Genomic DNA, 17,563 nt, shown 5'->3' on the forward strand with positions numbered 1-17,563 from the left:
GGGACATTACACATATTTGGTCCTTCAAAATGCATGAAAGGGAAAGTTTTGGGAGCCCTTACTTTAGTGCAGGCTGCACAATAAAGAAAGAAGGCAAGTTTGACAACTACAATCCATGCCCGAACAAGCTGACATCAGAGACCCAAATTCAGTTTACTGCAATCATAACGCTCAAGCCTTTTTGGCTACAGTCACGGCCATAAGTAATAACCTTTGTAGCTGGTCAGAAGTCAATGAAATTTAAATGGAAGGAGAATTATTTTTACAGCACCCACAAGTGTGCTTTATAGGAGAACTATCTTAAAATTATTATAATTGGTGGAAGACAATTAAGTGATCAATTTGAGATGAAGCTTTCAGCTCAGTTTGAGCACACAATTAACGTCTTCATATGCAAGAAAATTTGAATGTTCACTAGCCTTTCCATACAAGAGAAAACATTAGAATTTGTATACTAAAGTTGAAAGGCATTTGAGTGTATCACAGAACACTTATCAAACCACTTGACACCAAGGCCTGGTCTACACTGGGGGGAGGGGAGGGGTGGAGAAATCGATCTAAGATACGCAACTTCAGCTACGAGAATAGTGTAGCTGAAGTCGACATATCTTAGATCGACTTAGAATCACTTACTTCACGTCCTCGCGGTGCAGGATCGATGGCCGCCACTCCCCCTTCAACTCCGCTTCCACCTCTCGCCGTGGTGGAGTTCCAGAGTCGACGGCAGAGCGACCAGGGATCGATTTATCACATCTACACTAGATGTGATAAAATCGATCCCCGACAGATCGATCACTACCCACCAGGTAGTGTAGATGTACCCCAAGAGTGAGGGTAAGTCTACACTTAAAGCATTACAGCAGTGCAACTACGCTGCTGTAATGTTTCAGTAGAGTACGCTACCTACACTGACAGAATGGTTTCTCCCATCAGTGTAAGTAATCTACCTCCCCAAGAGTTTCTACACTAGATGTTAAACTATCATAGCTACATCTCTCATTTTTCACACAAGAGACATAGCTATACGAATGTAAGTTCCCAGTGTAGACCATCTCTTAGAGGTAACTGCAAAGCAAAAATAAAAAAAATTAAATTAACCCCAGAAATGTGTTCTGAATGCTCCCTACATGCAAGCTAGTGGGGATGTTCAGCAGAGGCCTAACTCCATTTTCATGTTTGCTTTGCAGTTCACCTTGGAGATCTACTGGATACAACATACTGTTGCCAACAGCTGGCAAATCTTAAATCTGTCCAGAGAGCATATCCCAGCATGGGCTGTGAGGTTATCAGCATGCAGAAAAAAAGGTAGATCTACTCTTTCCATCAGAACCAAATGGACTGCGTGACTGCATCAGAGATAAGGTGACCAGAACCAAACACCTTACCAAAAAACAAAAATTGGAGGTTATTCAGAAAAGAGCTCCAAAAACCAGTCAGCATACTGGTGGGAGAGACTCCAAGGACAGATTAAAAGAACTAAACATGTGTAGCTAAGAAGTGAGTAAGGGAGCGTGAAGGCAAGTATACAAATATTGAAAGGGCATAAACCCCAAGGAAGGAAAGAAATTTAGTATGGTGCAAGTGATATAACTAGTAGCAATGGTATGAAGTTCAGCCCTAGGCTATGCAGGTTTTGTGGAAGTGCTTTGGTTAGGAGTACTGGTTTGTTTTTTTTAAACTAAAATCATTATACTAGTACAACCCCTCTAGCATGGCTGCAGTTACATCACTACAAAGGTGCCTTATACTAGTATAACTTATTCCCACAAAGAAAGGTGAATACTGGAATAAGCACCTTTATATAGATATAACAGTCTACACTAAAAGGGTTGTATCGCTGAAACTGCATCAGTATTGTCACAGTGGTATAACCTCTCTTTAGAAGAGCCCCAGGAATGCAGAAAAGAATCACATTTCAGATATTTTTATAGTGACCATTGTGACGCACTTATATGATTTTACAGAAGTATGCTGAGGAGTGTGAATATAATGTAACTAAAATATGCTTCATGCAAAAGGTCTCTTGTAAGGTATCATTACTAAGCTTAAAATCTACTGAGTGCGGTCATCCTATTTGTATAAATGTATTACTCTTGTATCTGAAACTAGAAATATGTAATAACTCTGAGGGCCTATTGTAATTATGTGAAGTGTGGGCCATTAATGGTGGTTCGGAATCTTGATGGCTCCCATCAACCAGGACAATTGACTGTGGATGGCTCTGTTTGCAGGCAGGTCTTCCTGTGAGTCACACTGAGAGGAATGAGGGCTTGGGGTCTCACAGGACATGGGACCATGTCACCTGGTACTGGAATCCATCTTAAACCTGGTGCTTTTCCATTTGGGGGGGGGGGAGAAACAGAGACCACCTAGACCGACAAAAGATTCCTGCTTTGTGCCAAAGCCATATAAGGGGGTGGGAGAGAACAAAGTGAGGCAGCCATCATGAGAAATCCCCTAGCTACCACCTGAGCTGGAACAAGGGCTGTACCAGAGGAAAGGATTGTGCCCAGACGAGAGAGGTGTCCGGTCTGTGAAAGAAACTTATTGAAGCATCTCTAAGGGTGAGATTTTACCTGTATTCAGTTTTTATTACTGTACTAGACTTAGACTTGTGTGTTTTATTTTATTATGCTTGGTAATTCACTTTGTTCTGTCTGTTACTACTTGGAACCACTTAAATCCTACTTTCTGTATTTAATAAAATCACTTTTTACTTATTAACTCAGAGTATGTATTAATAGTTGGAGGGGGGAGAAACAGCTGTGCATCTCTCTATCAGTGTTACAGAGGGCAAACAATTTATGAGTTTACCTGTATAAGCTTTATACAGGGTAAAATGGATTTATTTAGGGTTTGGACCCACTGGGAGTTGGGCATCTGTGTGACAAAGACAGGAACACTTCTGTAAGCTGCTTTCAGTTAAGCCTACAGCTGTTAGTGGATGTGGTTCAGACCTGGGTCTGGCTCTGCCTCTGCAGCAGGCTAACGGGCTTGGCTCAAACCAGGCAGGGCACCGAAGTCCTAAGCTGACAGGGCAAGAAAGCAGGAGCAGATGGTGATGTGCCTTTGGCTGTAGAAGAGTCTCCCAAAGAAATAACCCCCATTGCTTTAGACTTTTAGAAATCAGATTAATAGAAAGTTTACAAATAGGGGACAAACCTACACCTGCACAGAAATACAGCAGGTCATTCAGTCGAAGGTGACATCCCCCACTGTAAGCTTGCTAGTGTGAAGAGCTCTCCCATCCACATAATAAAATCACTTCCACAAGCAGCGGTAGCAACTTTCCTGCTGACATAGTTCTGTCCACGCTGGCACTTCTGTTGATGTAATTTACGTCGCTCAGAGGGGTGAGTTTTTTCCCCCCACACCCCTGAGCAATGCAAGTTACACCGACAAAAGTGGCAGTGTAGTCATGGCCTAAATGGTTAGCTGGATAGCCCCACTAAACGTGTATCTTGTACAGTATTCTTATGCCATCTAGCAAATAGTTTCATATTATGGAATCCCAGCTTTTTTTCAAAGACATTGGTGGGACTAGGGCATGAGGAAACCCCTGTATTTAAATTTTAATGAGCTCTTAAACACAGATACCCCTCTTTACTTGGACAAATTTTACTTGCCTCTTGGAAGTATGCATCCACTATAATGCACTCAATTTTGTCCCTGAGGGGGAAATTTAAAAAAGAAAAAGCAGCAAATTAAGGTTAATTGTTTAAGGTGAATACTGATAAGTAAGCACTGCTTGTTTGCTGTGTTCCAAAACACAGGTAAGATTCTAAAAGACACTGAACTATAGTTAGTACTGTCATTCAATTAGACAGTCTGATGTTACCACCTCTGACCCTGAGGAATCTGAGCTGCAGCCTGCTATCTTCCTCATTGTTTATGGCAGCTAACAAACAAAGATTAAAAGAGTCAATCCATTTAAGACATCCTCTATTTTCATTCTTTTTGTTTGTGGCACTTGTGAGGTCATTCACTGGCTTTAAAAAAAAGGGGGAAGCTTTCAGGTCAGATTTCTCAGGATCTCAAACTGTTCTCTTAAGCAATAGCACCAATTATGTTTAACAATAGCCATTTTAAAAAAAGCCTTGAGCATTTGGGACTTCAAAAAAGTGTGCAGTTCACTTTTGGCAATACTATAGATTTGAAAGATGTAGTAGTCATATTGATGTGTTTTGCTCATAAATTAAGTTACTGAGAAAAAGTGCTAGGGGCTAGTCTTGATCGCTAGTCTTTTAAATGGAGATTACAGAAATCTACCACCACATAACTATTGTTATCAACTCAGTGCACAGGGCGAAAAGGAGTATTCTCTCCGTCTACACCAGAGGGTCTCAACCTTTTCTTTCTGAGGCCCTCTCAGCATGCTATAGAAACTCCACTGACCACGTTTGCCACAACTGTTTTTCTGCATATAAAAGCCAGGGCCAGCATTAGGGGGTAACAAACAGGGCAATTGCCTGGGGCCACTGCAAAGCTGCATTGGTCAAGCTTCAGCTTCAACCCTGGGCTTATGAACCATGCAGTGGGACTTCGGCTTTCCGCACTGGGCCCCAGCGAGTCTAACGCTGGCTCTGCTTGGCAGACCCCCTGAAGCCTGCATGTGGCCCCCCCATAGGGGGTCCCAGACCCCTGGTTGAGAACCACCGGTCTACACAGATGTAGTGAACATTTCTCTAACTTTGCTTAATTTAGCTGGTATGTTAAGGCTGTAAAATGAAGCACACAAGTCAGGAAATGCCACACAATCTTAACGGCCTATTTCTATGTATAGTTTTTAGTTATATGATCATTGGATATTATCCATACATGATCAATACCTCCTTCAGTACTGCTGCTAGTGTGCTGAGACTACTGTCTATCATGCTTACTTAGCATTTTCATTGTTTTCTGTGCTGCAATAAGAAAAGGAGTACTTGTGGCACCTTAGAGACTAACCAATTTATTTGAGCATAAGCTTTCATGAGCTACAGCTCACTTCATCGGATGCATACTGTGGAAAGTGTAGGAGATCTTTTATACACACAAATGCCTCCCATGGGGGGAGGGTTTTTTTCATGCTTTGTGTGTATAAAAGATCTCCTACACTTTCCACAGTATGCATCCGATGAAGTGAGCTGTAGCTCATGAAAGCTTATGCTCAAATAAATTGGTTAGTCTCTAAGGTGCCACAAGTACTCCTATTCTTTTTGCGAATACAGACTAACATGGCTGTTACTCTGAAACGTGTGCTGCAATTGGCCTCCAGAGCTGTCCCATAATGTCTCAAGTGACCGCTCTGCTCACTGATTTGAGCTCTGAGGCCCTGGCAACATGTGCCCCTCCCCTTTCAAAGCACCATTTCTGACAGCTGTTGTGGGCTGTGCTGACCTGCTCCAGGACACAAAGCAAACCATTAATGTGGAATGCTTGTGCTGTTGAACACAGAGACAACCGGGTGCAATAGAGAGAGCTGTGCAGAGAGCCCAGGAAGGGAAGTGAGGACTGATGTCAGGGTTTCCCGCTCCCCCAGTACTGGTTGTTTCCTGCCACTGTCTAAACTTACAAGACAGCATACTGACACTGTCCCCCAAAATACAGTCTCTCTCTCCCCCACTCCATACACACACACTCTTCCTGTCATTTTTCTTCCCCCTCCCCTCCTACCCCATTTCAGTTGAAAAAACAGCTGGCAAGGTAGTAGGATGCCCATGGAACAATGGGATTGGGAAACCTTCATCCCATGACATCGTGCCTGCCCCATGAAGCATTGCAAACCCTTAGCAAATCACCCTGCAGCCAGTTGTACAGTGGGATAGCTACCACAATGCACTACTATCTTTGCGGTTGCAAGAGCTGCTAATGTGGATGTGCTCCAGTGTCACAAAAAGCACAATGTGGACATGCTACAGTTTAATTCCAGCGTTTTAATAAAAGTGGTATAACTTGTGGCACAGAAACTTGCCAGTGTAGACAAACCCTTAGACTGTAAACTCTTGGGTGCAGGAACTACATAAGGAACAGAAAGGGTACTATGGATAGCTTTAATGACATGATCAGAGAGAGTATCAATGTATACCAACAAGTGGCAGAGTTTAGTTGGTGAGGATAGAACAGTTTTGGCATTTCCTAGCTTTAAGTACTTTATTTTGCAACCATATACACATGTAAGTGTCATTACAACTTGCGGAGATCTTTATTAAAAAGTCAACAAATTTTCACATGAATCTTGATAACTCAGCCAAATCAAGACATTTCTACTAAACCCCAGAAAAGAATATCTAGTCAAATGACAAGCCACCCATGCTAAAGTTTAGAAGTGCTAGAACTTTCAAGAGAGGTCACAATTCTTCCCACTGCTGTCTGTACGCAAAGATTGCGCTAACTTCCACAATTATTTTCAGGCAGACAGTTGAAAAGTTTCAGCCCAAATGGTGAAAAATTTGAGACATAACTGAAGTCCCTACAGAATAGCAACGTAAAGGTTACCTTAACTCTGGGACCACACCTATCAATCAGTACTTTCTCAGATTCCAATTGTATCTAGTACCAGTAAAGCTTCACTAGTGCTAGAACAGTGAGAACTGAGAAAATCCTATACACAGAAACAGCCTTTCACTATTCACTCCAGCTATAGCGCACTGCAACACCACTAAGTTTAAAGCATTAATGATCAGCAGGCAATTCCAACCTTTCAGTAATGTGCGATATTTACATTCCTTTGTTCTCTCAATTCATTGCACACTAGGAGAATCACATGATCTGTGCAGGAAACAAAAATTGAAACTGCAAGACACCAAAGTGTGGTTAGAGGGAGCAGCTTTGTAGAGGACAATTTAAGGCTCTTATCTACTGTGCATTAAGAACAGCACAATTCATCCACAGCATTGTAACATTTTACCTTAATATTCTACCCATTCATAAACTTCAGTGAATTTACAGCAAGAAGTCAGCTAGCTTCAAAACCCAAGAAATTATACAAGATATTAGATGTAGTATTTCATTCATGAGGCATTACTGGAGTGGTGGAGAAAACCGCAGCAGGGGTCACAAGCTGTTCAAAAAAGAAAAAAAAAGACTGAAGACAAATACAGTAAGCGGTCAAAGAAAGTGTGAATGGGAGGCCTCAATCTGAATAAGCAGTAAGGGTAACTGGTAGTGGCTCAAGCTGGATGCACCAGGCCTGCAACTGATCAGAGTATAAGAAGCCAACTGCTATATCTAATGTTAGGAAGCCAAAATCCTGAAGTGAATCAATGACTGGCAGCTTCTTTGAGAATAATATGCTTGTATAAAAGAGGTTTAAAATGAAGTGTAGATAGATGCATTAGTGCCCAACATCTGTTTGGTAAGAGGATAGTACAAAGGAAAGTTCAGATACTAGGTTTCTCTAAGTGTTATGAAGGAACACTGAATTCCTTGCCGGAAGAAGTTCAGTCATCAAGTGAAGTGGAAAACAAGCGTTTGAAGCTGCCACCATTGCTTGAATGTCTTTCAACATGAGTTTGTCTATTTTTCTAATTACACATCCCCAGGCACTTTAAACAGCCACACAGTATGTACTAGAAGATTTGGGTGACTTGAAGGAGACCGTGTACAAGCAATTAGATAGGTTTGTTCTACCTCTTTTTGTACTACTAAATGGGACACGTCAACTCCAGATAAAAAGGTTAAAAGCAATTGACACTGGAATACTTGAAAACAGATCCTGAAATCTGGAATGTTGTTAGGAAAGTTGGACTAGAGAGCAAGTTGGCAGCATCTATTAGAAGAAATATCGAACAGTTCCAGGTGTTAAACCTGCTCCCTCAATCCCCCAGCTAGGCTGTGGTTTTACAATATTTCCCTATTTTAACCATAATCTCTCTCCTCTTATAACAAAGGCCCACAAAGAGGAAAAACCAATTTGACTATACAGGAGAAAGCAAGAATGACCATAGTGTTGTTTCAGAGCAGCAGCCGTGAGAGTCTGTATTTGCAAAAAGAAAAGGAGTACTTGTGGCACCTTAGAGACTAACATTTATTTGAGCATAAGCTTTCGTGAGCTACAGCTGTGCTGGCCCCAAGATAGGAGAGAAACAAGGTGGGTGACAGTATCTTATTGGACCTTTTCTCCAACCGAAGTTGGACAGACTTTCAAGCCTCACAAAGTTCTTCCTCAGGCCTTGAGAACGTAACCAGAAAATGTCCTATGTAAACACAAGGAGGGACAGATTGTTAAGCATAAGAGCTTCAATTATGTTGTAGACCATGAATGAAGTGGGCAATTAACGCTTGTGCAGTTCTATGACCAAATAGGGGTAGCAGGACACATTACACATTGTTGTAATGAGCCTTAAAACCAGCATCTCTTTTAAGTCCATGGTTTTTAGTGTCCAGCAGAGTTATGAACTTAAGTTTCCAGGCTCATACTTTGAATGTGTTGTGCACGTTTCCTTTGAGGACAGACTGAAAGGCCAAATATGGAGTGATCGACTTGTCAAAAGTGTTTGATTATAGGCAATAGGATGTGTTGGTCCTATTTTTCTGTGAGAGTTCATTCCACAGTGTAGCAATTGTCTGATTTCACCTACATAGTAGTTGTTGGGACATTTGCTGCATAGGAGGAGGTATACCACATGTTGTGATAGGTATACGTAGGACCCAGGGACACCAAGTTATTGTGCAGAGTAGTGATCATAGTAGCAATGCAGATTGATGGGTGATTTGTGTATATTACAACACAACTTCAAGTACACAAACCCACAACAAAGTGAAGGAATAGAGAAAAAACTAAAAAGGTATTAACCTTAAATTGTTACAAATAACTCATCACCAATATTCAGAGCTCTATGTAATTCTGCCCCATTTCATTTGTCAAGCTTCATATCACCCTGCTCCCTCCACTCTGTAGTCATGTCTTTGACCACTCATCTGTCAGCTTCACAACTTTACGTCTCTTATATGCATGGTAGGACCTCTCAGCTCATCTACAAGGCCACTACCCTGCACACGTTTAAGCCCCTCTTAAACTTCCACTTGTCATGCTTTCTACAGAGAATCTAGCTGACTTGTATAAGAACCATCCCTATTTACTGCTCCCTTCCTTAGCCTCTGTCCACATGCCTATCCTTAAACGGTGAGCTCCTCCAGGCAGAAACCATCCCATCTTGAATGACTGGAGAAACATCTAGGACATCATATCAAATATATAACTTTGCAGACAAGTGTGATTTTTAAATCAACTGTGTCCTTTTAAATTTAAAATTTCGCTTTTCTATTAAATATATTAATCTATTAGTTTCTACGTACCATCTTTAACTCCTGTGCTACCCACTGTATCTATTAACATGATGGAAGTCTCACCCTTTACATAAACAACTCATCCTGGGAGTCTTAACTACAGATTTTGACTAGTGTGACTGAAATAAGGTTCATCCAACTCTGCTTCTGGATGCATCTTATTATCAACTTCCTAAATTTTTATTCCAAGAATTATATACATTCCCCCTTTCAGGTTTGCCCTACCTCAATGCCGTCATGTTAATCATCCCTCATCAGGGACATTACTTATAGACCCAGTTTTAACTACAGCCCACAAACCTGTTTTATATACAAACACTGTTCAACACAAAAACCAAGCTTATATAATTTAGAAAGTTACACCCACATCTTTTTAGGCTTCCTATATTACCTTGTGTTCCCAGTTTTGGACAGGATTAAAGGGAGACATGCATCTGATACTCTTCTCAAAACCCCAAATCCCATCTATGCACTTGCCTCTCACAGATTCTCTCCGGTCCAACTCACACCTTGGACCAGATCTTCAGATTAGATGCCAATATCAAGATGACCACAACCCAGCCACTGTCTTCTTGACAGACCATCTCATTAAAGACAGGTTTCAGAGTAACAGCCGTGTTAGTCTGTATTTGCAAAAAGAAAAGGAGTACTTGTGGCACCTTAGAGACTAACCAATTTATTTGAGCATAAGTTTTCGTGAGATACAGTTCACTTCATCGGATGCATGCAAAATACAGAAGATGTTCTTATACAAACCATGAAAAAATGGGTGTTTACCACTACACAAGGTTCTCTCTCCCCCCACCCCACTCTCCTGCTGGTAATTTATTTGAGCATAAGCTATTACCAGCTGGGGGGGGGGGACCTTGTGTAGTGGTAAACACCCATTTTTTCATGGTTTGTATGTATAAGAACATCTTCTGTATTTTGCATGCATCCGATGAAGTGAACTGTAGCTCACGAAAGCTTATGCTCAAATAAATTGGTTAGTCTCTAAGGTGCCACAAGTACTCCATCTCATTAAAGCAGTTGTCAAGAGTTTTCCCAGCTCCCAGAAACAGAGAAAGACCCATGGCGCTGATTCGACAAAAGGCAAACTGCACTGAATTCCAAAGCACGCTAATTGACAACAGCACTCCACCCACAGGGCAAGGAGTTAATCTGGTGAACCTTGGTCTTGACCACCCATACACACCCACACACACACCCCACTCCTCCTCTTCACCCACAACAGATCTCCTTGGTTTTTTGATACCTTGTAATAGAAAGAGAAGGTCAGAAACTCAAGCACTGATGGTGGAAAACAAATTGAAACCAAATTTCTCCAAGCTTATACTGAGGCTATATTACAGGGCAGGAGAACCTTCCTATCAGCCTCCAGTGAGGCTGCCAAATTCCACCCTAAGGAGCTGTCAAGGATGGCAAACCCTTTCATCAATCCTGAGTGCCTTAGAGGCTACATCAGAACATAGCACCAACCACTGCAAAGGACTAGTATCCTACTTGGTGGAAAAGAATATGCACTTGCAGGAATGCTTCTCAAACATGGGTCTGCTCCCCCTGTACCAGCCAAATAGGAGCCAATTAAGAGCCCACATGAATTCCTGGAGTCCAGTACGTTCATTCAAGAATTACTGGATACCTTAGGCATTTCAACCCAAGACCTGTTCTCAGCTTGTGAAAGAGAGAAGACCAACCACTGCCACTTATAACCCTGAATGAGGTGTTGTGCAGGTATTTCAGAAGGAATCATCCTTTCCTCCAACAGACAACAGCATAACCAGCACTGAAGAAATCCACCTGGATATATTTGCTCTAGGCAACTACTATCCAGTATCAAAAACTTCCATTCCTGAACAAGTTGCTAGAACCACCATATCTGGTCAACACTTAGTTTATACGAGCTTAACTAGGGCCCTACCAATTTCATGGCCATGAAAAACACATCACAGACTGTGAAATAAGCCCTTCTTCATGAAATCCGATGTCCCCAGGAGTGTCCCAGAAAAGGGGAGGCCTAGCTCTGGTGAGGCAGGTGAGGGACAGGATTTGTCCATCTCCTGCACAGCTGCTCTCATACCCACCTCCACCTCCAGGAATCTGCTGTGGCTGGAAGAAGCTCTGAAGGCAGCACAGAAGTGAGTGTGGCAATCCCATGACCCCTCTCCCCGCCCCCCAGAACAGGTTTGCGACCCCCCACACACACACACACAATATCCCCTTTTGGGTCAGGACCCCCATGGTTACAACACCATGAAATTTCAGAGTTAAACATCTGAAAACATGAAATTTACCAATTTTCAAATCCTATGGCAATGAAATTGACCATAATGGACAGCAAATCTGGTAGGGCCCTAAGCAGAACTATGCCAGTGTAAGTCCCAGTGTAGATGCACTTATAGTGCAATAAAAGTGTTTTGCTGGTATAGTTTACATGTCTTCTGGAACTGGTACAAGATATGTTGCCAGCAGCACTTTTGTGTCAGTATAAGCTACATCTACACTAGGAGGGTTTGCCAGTAAGTTATACAAGTATAGCTATTCCAGACAAAACTTTCCTAGTGTAACAAGACTCTAGCCAAAGGCCTAATACAAATTCATCTAACTGAAGTGAACATCCTCCAATCAACACAATCTGGATTCAGGCCAGGGTACAGAATGGAAACTGATTTTGTGGCAGTGATAGATTATCTCTTGCTATCAGTGGATAGAGACATCTATTCTCCTCCTACTGGACCTCTGCATCAGTCAACACTGTTAACATTAAGATACTTCTGCACTGCCTGGGAGAGGTGACAGAGATCCTTTGCTCTAAAATGGTTTAAATCCTTCCTGGAGGGAAGCACTAAAAGAGTAGTGGTAAGCTGCATCTCTGCCACTAGAGCCGTCACTTGTGGGGGTCTCATAAGGATCATCTCTTTGGTCTTATTTAAAAATCTATATGCAGCCACCAGGTGAACCGACAAGACAACATGCTCTCATGTCAACAATATGTAGATGACCATTCTAGCTATCCTTTACCAGTCTGACCATACCACTCCCATCAAGATGCCCAATGCTTGGACAGGACAAGCTGGTAAATGAACAGCTATTTGAAGCTGAATCCGAACAAGATGGACATTATGTTGGTGGGCAGAGGAGAGCACTCCAAGTAGTGGAGCCAAGGGAGACTGAACCATAGCTGAAAGATGCGCACACACCTGGTGAATCCAGCAGTAGTTTAGACGGCTCCTAGATTCTTTGCCAACAGTACGATTTCACATAGCATCAATCAATAATACTTTTAATAGCTCCAGTTGGCCAAGAGACCCTGCTACTACAGAATGCTGTGCCTAGTTTCCTCAGCAACACAGGCTGACAAGAGCATATCAAGTCTCCATTCCTCTCTCTATGCTGGCATCCCGTAGAATACAGGTAAATTCAAGGCCCCAGTCCTTATCTCCAAGACACTCAGTGGCCTGGGCACCAGCATATCTGAACAACTGCCAAAGCTCCAGGATGAAGACCTTAGTCAGCAACTCCATTCCTGAGGTACAATGGAATTTGTGTACCATAATGGTAAAGTCAGCCTGTGCAGGAGACAGTCAAGCTCTCTCGGGAACTCCCGCAAGAAGCGAAGTATATCACAAACCTCACCACCTTTTGCTCCAAGTGCAAGGTATACTTCTTTGACCTGCCTTCTCAAACAGAGCTGTGTGTATTTAAAAGAAATGCCCCAAAACAAAATCTTAACAAAACAAGAAAGATTTACACAGCAGATACAAGTCTTCCCCTAGGGAGAAAAGGAGAGAGAACAAGTCACATATGACAAATGTTAGTCAAGTTACTTTATGCACTACTGGAAAACTCATACTATGGTAATGAGAGTGGAATAAATCTACATATAGAAGTAAAATATATTTTTTTTAAATATAGCACCACAGACCTGTATAATAGGTCAATTGTGCCAAGTATGTCACAAATTTCTCCCGAAGAAAAGCTACAGCAGGTACAGTATAGCATGAGGAAGAGCATCAGAGCCATAATCATTCGTTGCTTTACTTTACTACAAGTCAATTGTGGCCTCCTAGCTGAAACCTAAACTTAAGTGCATTTCTGAAGAATACTTTTACCAGCTTGTTCAAGCATTTTACAGCCCAAAGACAAATGCAGGACCCAGCAAGTAACTAAACACATACAAAATACTTGAGACCCACCCTCCCTGTTTTATTAGGGTTACTCACCAATTCCAAAGTATAGGTATGAAAGGTTAACCCCACCTTATATGATGCAAAGCTGACCCAGTTACTAGGCCAAAACTGGGGCTGCTTCCTAAGTAATAATGGAGGTAAGTCTAAAAATACAAACATCACACTGCCATGACAAAGTCAACCATACTCATTACAAAAGGAAAGAGATTGTGCCAAAGTGTTCTCTTCTTTCAAAACAATAAGGCTAAACTAAAAATGACTCCAATTTAGTCAAAAAGCTACAGGCTGTTAATATTTTGGTTTCCCAAAAGAAAGTATTTACACCCTGATCCAGAGAGGCAATAAGTAGGTGAAGATGCAAAGAACCTGATGTAAACATGTTCAAGTTTTTCCTTCAACTTGCTAGGAGTCAAAGGACACCAGATAGTGTGCATAAAATGGAGCTGACTGGAGTCACTGTTAGAAAGGGGGAATCCCAGGGGAATAAGTTGCAGCAGGTGATGCCATATCAGAGGCCACTGGACACTGCAAAATTCTGACAGGCCACATTTGTCCATCAGGGGTACCATCTGCAGAAGCCAACCCTCAAAGATGCTATTTGTAACAAGTAGAAGATTAACTACTTCTCCATACCTCCATCAGGGTAGTTATCTTCTAACATTCCAGGGAGGAGAAGGGATGGGAGAATGCCATAGGGGTTCCTTATCATGAAGTAGCTGTCTTTCTACATGGTGTTGACATGGATACATTACTTGGAAAGGGGATGAAGGAACCCTCACAGCAGGACCATCAGGAGAAAAAACAGAGGCTATTCCAACCAGAGAACAGATCCCTCATACTGAAGCAGTCCCCTTTTATACAGAATGTTAAACCACCATTGCCAGTGTTGCAGATGACAGACCACTGTGGGTTCTTCAAGTTAAAGTAGACTCCATATACAAGTATAGGGAAGCTGAAAGATATAGGGGAATCACTGGGGACAAGGGAAGCCCCCTAGATCCTTTATCTTGAAGGGATCCCCTATGCAGAGTGCTGGGACACCTGGACAACCTGGTGATGAGAGTGACCACCTACTTTGACATACCCTTCCACAGGAATTGGAAGGGCCTCCCCACAGGCTATTCTTAGGCAGAGGGCATGGGATCCCTAGAAGTGTTCCCATTACAAAGGTTATTGGGACTTAAGGATGGGGTCCCTTATTCTGAATTAAGATGCAGAGTTCTGGGGTCCCAGGGATGGAGGTTCTCTACCCTGAAGAGGACTCCTTCAAACAGGCTGAAAAGCAACCAGTGGTTGGGGACCCCTTACCCTGAAGTAGCTTCCCTCATACAGGTTGCAGAAGGGTCTAATGGGAGAGAAGGGTTTTGCTATCTTTAAGCACCCCATGCAGGGTGTGGGGGGGTAACTGCTGGGAGGGGATGGAGTACAGTACTTCATTCTGGAACACCGGGGGGCACAGGAGGGAATAGTTGATTCTGAGAGCAAGTAGGGGGAGCCCTTATTTTGATGCACATCCCCCACATACAAGATGGTGGCAGCAGCAGGTCCCTTGTCTTGAAGCAACCCACCCATACATGTGTAGGCTATCCCCCCACTCCCTTCCCAGAGACACAAGGAACCTGAGCCCGTACCTTACCTTGAAGGACCACCCACACAAGGGGATGATGGGCCTACTCAGAGGGGCATGGGGAATCCTGAGGGTGGTGTCAGCCCCCTATACAGGGTGGAGGAGGGGTCCACTCCAAGAGCTCTTGGGTTTCCCACAACAAGTAGCAGGGCCCATGCATTCCTTACCTTGAAGCAAGTCTCCCTCCCCCACCACCCACCCCACCCTCATACAGGAGGTTGGAGAAAGTGGGTCCCCTTATCTTGAAGTACCAGAAGGGTTTAGGGGTCCATTATGCTTGAAGCAGCAGCACTTCCCCAATAGAGTAGTTTGGGAGTACATGGGGCCCCCACCTCAGCACTCTCTCCCCCCCCCACACACACACACACGAGGCGGGGGGGCCCCCACCTCAGCACTCACTCCCCCCCACACACACACACACGAGGCGGGGGGGGCCCCCACCTCAGCACTCACTCCCCCCCCCACACACACACACGAGGCAGGGGGGCCCCCACCTCAGCACTCACTCCCCCCCCCCCACACACACACGAGGCAGGGGCCCCCCCACCTCAGCACTCTCCCCCCACACACACACACACACGAGGCGGGGGCCCCCCACCTCAGCACTCTCCCCCCCCACACACACACACACACGAGGCAGGGGCCCCCCACCTCAGCACTCTCCCCCCCCCCCCCACACACACACACGAGGCAGGGGCCCCCCACCTCAGCACTCTCCCCCCCCCCCCACACACACACGAGGCAGGGGCCCCCCCACACACACGAGGCGGGGGGCCCCCCCACCTCAGCACTCTCTCCCCCCACCCCACACACACCCCCACGAGACGAGGGGGCCCCCCCACCTCAGCTCTCTCCCCCCCCACACACACACCCCCACGAGACGAGGGGGTCCCCCCACCTCAGCTCTCTCCCCCCCCACACACACACACCCACGAGACGAGGGGGTCCCCCCCACCTCAGCTCTCTCCCCCCACACACACACACACCCACGAGACGAGGGGGCCCCCCCACCTCAGCACTCTCTCCCCACACACACACACACGGCCCCCCCACCTCAGCTCTCTCCCCCCCACACCCCCACGAGACGAGGGGGCCCCCCCACCTCAGCTCTCCCCCCCCACACACACACACACCCACGAGACGAGGGGGTCCCCCCACCTCAGCTCTCCCCCCCCCACACACACACACGGCCACCCCACCTCAGCTCTCCCCCCCCACACACACACACACCCACGAGACGAGGGGGTCCCCCCACCTCAGCTCTCCCCCCCCACACACACACACACGGCCACCCCACCTCAGCTCTCCCCCCCCACACACACACACACACTCTCCCACCCACAGAGGGGGCTGAGCCCGCGCCGGCCGCCTACCTTGAAGTAGCCGCCCTCGTAGAGGGTGTTGGGGGGCCCGAAGATCGCCACCTCCCAGTTGTAGAGGTCGGACTCGTCCACCAGGGTGATGCGGAAGCCCTCCACCGGCTCCTCCTGCAGCGACTTCAGCTCCAGCATCAGCGCCTTCTGCGAGCTGCTCACCTGCTGCTGGGCCATGGCGCGGCGCCGAGCGGGCCCGGGGCGCCCCCCGCCGGCCCGGGGCCCCCGCCCGCCCGCCTGCCCGCCCGCCCGCCGCGCCTGCCCGCCTCCCTCCGCCGGGGCCTGGGCGCCGCGCTCCGCCCGCGCCCTCGGGCTGCGGGGGCGGCTCGGCTCGGCTCCGCTCCGCTGCCTCGGGGCCTCCGGCCCAGCTGCCCGCCCGCCCGCTCGCTGGCTCGCGCCCGGCTCGCGCCCGGCTCCGGACCCCCCCCCCCCGCGCCTTCGGCCGCCGCGGCCGCCACTTCCTTTTGTGACGCCGCCGCTCGCCGCTGACCTCAGCGCGCCGTTCCGCGCCGGGCCCCGCCCCCTGCCCGCCGAAGCCCCGCCCCCCGGTCTTCTCGGCCCATCCCCCCGCGCCCGGCTGACCGGCAGATCCCCCACGCTGCCCCGCCCCCTCTGAAAGAGCCGGGCCCTTGCCCCTCCGCCGCCCCTGGCTGGAGCCCTCGTGATTTGCTGGGGGGCAGAAGTGAACGCCCCTCCCCACCCCACCCCACCCTCTCTCTGAGGGTCCCCCTTCTGGCTGCCCTCCTGGGGCAGCCCCCTCAAGTCACCCCGCTTGCATGGGGATGCTCCCTCCCACCCTGCCTTGCATGGCTTGGGCCTGGCACCTGCCCTGCCACCATCATTTCCCCACCCCAGGGACATGGTTTCCCTCTTTTTATGGGGCTTGCGTTAGCAGCCTGCTAACTCACTTGCAAGGTAACAGCTACCTCGGCCTGCAGCTTCAAGGGCGTTTGGCCCAGGCTGTATGGCCTTGCCTGCATGGGGGATTGTCTTGATCAAAGCCAGAGATAACATGAAGAGAGTGGGAAACACTGTGGACCACAGTTTGGAAACCTCTGGCATTGACTGATCCAGCGACCTACTAGTGTTTTCCCCGCTCGCAG

At 46.3% G+C, this 17,563-nt stretch overlaps 1 protein-coding gene across 2 annotated transcripts in view; it reads right to left on the reverse strand.

Moving 5' to 3' along the window:
* The window catches only part of UBE2R2 (ubiquitin conjugating enzyme E2 R2), a 98,138-nt gene extending 81,266 nt beyond the window's left edge, over nt 1–16,872 (reverse strand). The window contains exon 1 of one of the 2 annotated variants that reach the window (XM_073343400.2): nt 16,461–16,872. In XM_073343400.2, the coding sequence (XP_073199501.1) occupies nt 16,461–16,637 (177 nt within the window). In that variant the 5' untranslated portion in view covers nt 16,638–16,872. The remainder of the gene's footprint in view (nt 1–16,460) is intronic. The other variant, XM_073343399.2, reaches the window with a different exon arrangement.
* Between the last annotated feature and the right edge of the window lie 691 nt (nt 16,873–17,563).

This window comes from Lepidochelys kempii, chromosome 5 (assembly GCF_965140285.1).
Source record: "Lepidochelys kempii isolate rLepKem1 chromosome 5, rLepKem1.hap1, whole genome shotgun sequence".
NCBI classification, from domain to species: Eukaryota; Metazoa; Chordata; order Testudines; family Cheloniidae; genus Lepidochelys; species Lepidochelys kempii.